The 4850-nt window shown below is 33.2% G+C and overlaps 1 protein-coding gene across 1 annotated transcript in view; it reads right to left on the minus strand.

Annotated features, from left to right (window-relative positions):
- HELRODRAFT_130122 (hypothetical protein) overlaps positions 1-4151 on the minus strand; it is a gene marked incomplete at both ends in the record, with an annotated part of 39587 nt that extends 35436 nt beyond the window's left edge. Inside the window, one exon of the mRNA XM_009032173.1 lies at positions 4080-4151. Within this exon, the coding sequence (XP_009030421.1) occupies positions 4080-4151 (72 nt within the window). The remainder of the gene's footprint in view (positions 1-4079) is intronic.
- Between the last annotated feature and the right edge of the window lie 699 nt (positions 4152-4850).

Consider the following 4850-nt stretch of genomic DNA (forward strand, 5'->3'; position numbering starts at 1 on the left):
CGATGATGATATACACAATAGAAAAGACGATGATAATGACGATGACGACGACGATGATGACGGTATAAGGGATAAAAGTGATAAAGATGACGATGACAATGATGAAGTTAATGATAGTAAAGATGACCATGATGATGGTTACGATGAAATTGGGATTGTAATGTTAAAGATGATGATAATAAAAACTATATAAAAAATGAAATTAACAGTTAATAATGATCTTTATTTTTTATAATCATTTTTGTAATTGTGATATTATATTCATTATCATTGACTTCATCTTATCATCATCATCACCATCATCGTCGTCGTCATCATCATCATCAAGACAAAATCATGATCATCATGACCGCCTTGTCGACATTTGACCTTTTGTTCTTTTCATTGGAAGTTTTTAATTTGGTGCTTGGGAAAGTTACATGATTGTTCCAATACCACCACCACCACCACTACTACTACTACTACTACTTTTTTTGCTACATCTACTACTACTGCTGCTGCTACTACTACTAATACTACTACTACTACTACTAATACTTTTTCTGTTACTCTGCTACTACACCTACCACTACTGCTACTGCTACTACTATTGCTGCTGCTGCTGCTACTACTACTACTACTACTACTACTACTACTACTACTACTACTACTACAACTACTACTACTACTACTACTACTACTACTACTACTATTGCTACTACTAGTGCTGTTACTACTACGACTATTGTTGCCGCCACTACTACCACTACCACTACCACTACTACTATTATGGCTGCATTTACTAAGATTAAAATTACTACTGCTGCTACTACTACAACTCTTTATTCTCTGTACTAATACTATTACTCACTCATCGTTGACATTGTCGTTTGTCATCTATGACGTCATCGTAGTCAATATAATTATCATCACCACGTCATCTTCACCAGCGTCAACATAGTTGTCATCTGTAGCATCATTATAACCAAAAGCATCATTGTCGTCGTCGTCGTTATCATTGTAGTGTTTGGTGGTTTTTCCACCATCACCAGCGACATACATCATCACATCATTCCAAACAACATCATAGCACTCGTTGTATTCGACCATCATTTGTTTCGGATGATGATGATGATGAAAGTAGCATTATAAGAACAGTGGTGACATCGAGGATGGGGTATGGGCAGAGTCATGAAAACGTCCTAGCACTCACTCACTTCAAGGATAATGATAATGATATAATCATCAACATATCCCAATTCATTGCCAGCAAGATGATGATGATGAATTAAGGAGCAAATGAGCAAAGAAGAAAAATAATTGAATGAATGAAACGAAAAAACGACAGAATGAACAGAAAACAGAAACCGAAAAAGCAAATGAGTGAGTGAACGAACAAAAGGACAAACGAACAAACGAACGAACGAACGAACGAACAAACGAATGCAAATATGCGTGCATGAACTGAAGAATGATTGAACAGAATGAACGAACGTGTAAACATTAAATTAAATAAACAAACAGAAACGCGCGAATAGATGGATTATTGAGTGAATGCGTGTGGATGGAGAGGGGGTTGTAGGCAAGCAAGACGTCGAAGGTGGGGTCGATGGATGGATGGATGGATGGATGGATGGATGGAGGAACGGATAGATTAATAGATGGATTATAATATAATAAGGATTAATGGCGATTGGATGAATGAATAAATGGATTGAACGATGAGATGGATGGATTGATGGTTTAATGAGTTGATAGACAAACGGATGTATAACTGGTTGTATGGATAAAAAATATAAGTAGGTATAGATGAATACTATTTGTGTGTATATGTTTGTGTGTGTATGCATTTGTACGTGTTTCTCTCTCTGTCTGTGTGTGTGCACGTGTTTGTTTGTGTATCTAATACCAAACGTATAGACAAAAATATTGAATTAATTTTTAAGAACATAAATTTCAAATTCCATGTTTTTCTAATGAGATTATTTTAGCGTTGCAAGAAACTTTAGAATTCAAACGTAGCGTAGTTTGAGATGTGTAATGATGAAAATGGTGTTAAATATATCAGATATACGGATGATAGATAGATACATAAAACAGATGCATTGATTGACGGATAGACTGACTGTGCCAAGGATTACAGGATGCATTTTTAGATTGATAACACTGCGAAAGAAAAATGAATAAATAGATATTTAAATGCTTATAAGAAAGAATGATGCAGGAAATAGTGATGGATGATTCATCAAACATCATTATCATCATCATCGTCGTCGTCGTCATCATTATCAGGAACGTTCCGATCGTCGTCATCGTTATCATGACCGCAATGTTTGTTTTTTTTTCTCTTCCGTCTATCTTTATCTGTTTAGTTACATGATTGATCTGGCGATGTACAATGATTTGAAATTTGCATAACGAGATGCACCCCGCCATCATCATCATCATCACCACAATCACCATCATCATCGCCGTCATCATCGTAACGAACGCACTGTAATAATCATCGTCATCATCATAACAAAACGAACCGTCAGCTATAATCATCATCATTATCACCATCCAATCTTAATCACTATCACAACCAAATCATCATCATTTTATGTTTTCGTGATAGTAGACTATGGTGATAATATTAATACACCAGTATCATCAACATAGATAGCTTACATCTTTTGATATCACTATCTAACTTCTCAGTATCATTATATCATTATTTAGTCACATCATTTTAGTCGTAGTCATTTTCGGTTTTTCATTGCCGATATCAATGATATCATTAGTTACGAACAGCTCCATTGATATGGTATCATCATTGTAAGGATCATCATTATTAAAGTAACCAAAATCGCAATAATTATCAGTTTTATCATCATTCTCATTATCATCATTCTACATCATCACATCCTATCGGTATTCCTAATTAATCAAATGATTATATTTAGCTGACCGATTCGCTATGTTAATTATTAAAAGTAATGATTTTTTGTTTGTTTGTTCAGTTATTAAGTTGATTATACATTTAATTGTTTTTTATTTGTTTAATTAGATTAATTAAAATACATTTTGATAGAAAATTAATGCAAATACTTTTTTAGCACTCTAAAAAAAGTAAAATATATAGAGTAATTAAATTTAAAACAGTGGCGGGCGAGTAAGTTATCCAATAAGCTAATTTTTGGCTGGTTATAAATCGAACAATCGCCCAACCAACTAGTTAATTAATTAATCGAACAATTGATTAACTATTTAATTAACTAATCAATCGTTTAACCAATCAATTCAATAATTCATTAAAATCTTACCTATTCAAAATATTACCTATAAATTCGCTTACCTATTCAACTGATTATTCAACCGACCAACAAACTATTCGATCAAATAATCAACCAATCAATCACTCAATCAACCAACCAATCAATCAACCAACAACTCAACCAACCAACCAAATAATTGACTAACCAACCAATCAATCAACCAACCAATCAATCAATTAATCAGCCAATTAACCAACCAATCAATCAACCAATCAACCAACGGATCAATCAAGTAGATATGACTCGGATGCATCTGCTCATTCATCTTACATCGTAGGTCAATACATTATATATACATATATATATAATATATATATATATATATATATATATATATATATTCAAATATAGTAAGAAGCTTCAAACAACATATACAAACATATGTATATAAATATGTATATATATATATATATATATATATATATAATACACACACGCGCGCACACAAACACAAACTCACGCACATACACACACACACACATACATATATACACACACACGCATCGTACATACGAGCGGAACATTCACATTGATGTTACCCAACAATCAGAGCAGGACCAACCACTGCAAAGAATATAATGGAGGAGAGTACAAAGGATCAAATAATTATGGCTTTAATGGCAAAACAAAAACTGGAAAATGAATTGATGGCTTTCAATGTAGCTGACTTTTGTATGAAGCTTCTTGCTTGCCTACCCTGGCCCAATAATTAAAAGCCTGTTTGGTTTAAATGTATGAGATGGATATTTGAATAAAAGAATAAATTATAAACTTACACTAAACACATACAAACAAACACACACATACACACACATACACACACACATATACACATGCACACAAACACACACACAGGTTTTTACTTTTGTCAACTCGTTTAATGTACGTGTGTACATTAAACGAGTTGATATCGTTACACACACACAAGGCAAACAAACAGTCACACATATAAAGACATAATCAGAAACATACAAAGCACACTAACATACATATATTTATGTATGTACAAACATTTATCTACCTTAACACACACACACACACAAACAGACATACACACATTTTGAAATCAGCGCCATATCTAAGATGTAATAAACTATAGGATAAATATAGACAACAACCATTACATCTGCAACAAGTGCTCGTCTACTGCTACTACTACTACTACTACTACTACTACTACTGCTACTACTACTACTACTACTACTACTACTACTACTACTACTACTACTACTACTACTACTATACTACTACTACTACTACTACTTCTACTACTACTACTACTACTACTACCACTACCACTACCACCACCACCACCACCACCACCACCACTACCACTACCACTGTAGTAGTAAACTAGATATATGACCTATTTTTGCAAAAATTTATACTACCTCCATATTACTATTACAGGAATTACTGCTGAAAATACTGTGTTATACTGTTGTTCGCTTCATGAAGCAAGCTGCAGAAAATCGCTTTTCGTTAAAGTGATCAAAATAATTTTTATATTTAATCTGACAAAAAATTTTAAATAAATGAATGATTAAATAAATA

Source organism: Helobdella robusta (genome assembly GCF_000326865.2).
Source record: "Helobdella robusta unplaced genomic scaffold HELROscaffold_8, whole genome shotgun sequence".
In the NCBI taxonomy this organism is placed as follows: Eukaryota; Metazoa; Annelida; class Clitellata; order Rhynchobdellida; family Glossiphoniidae; genus Helobdella; species Helobdella robusta.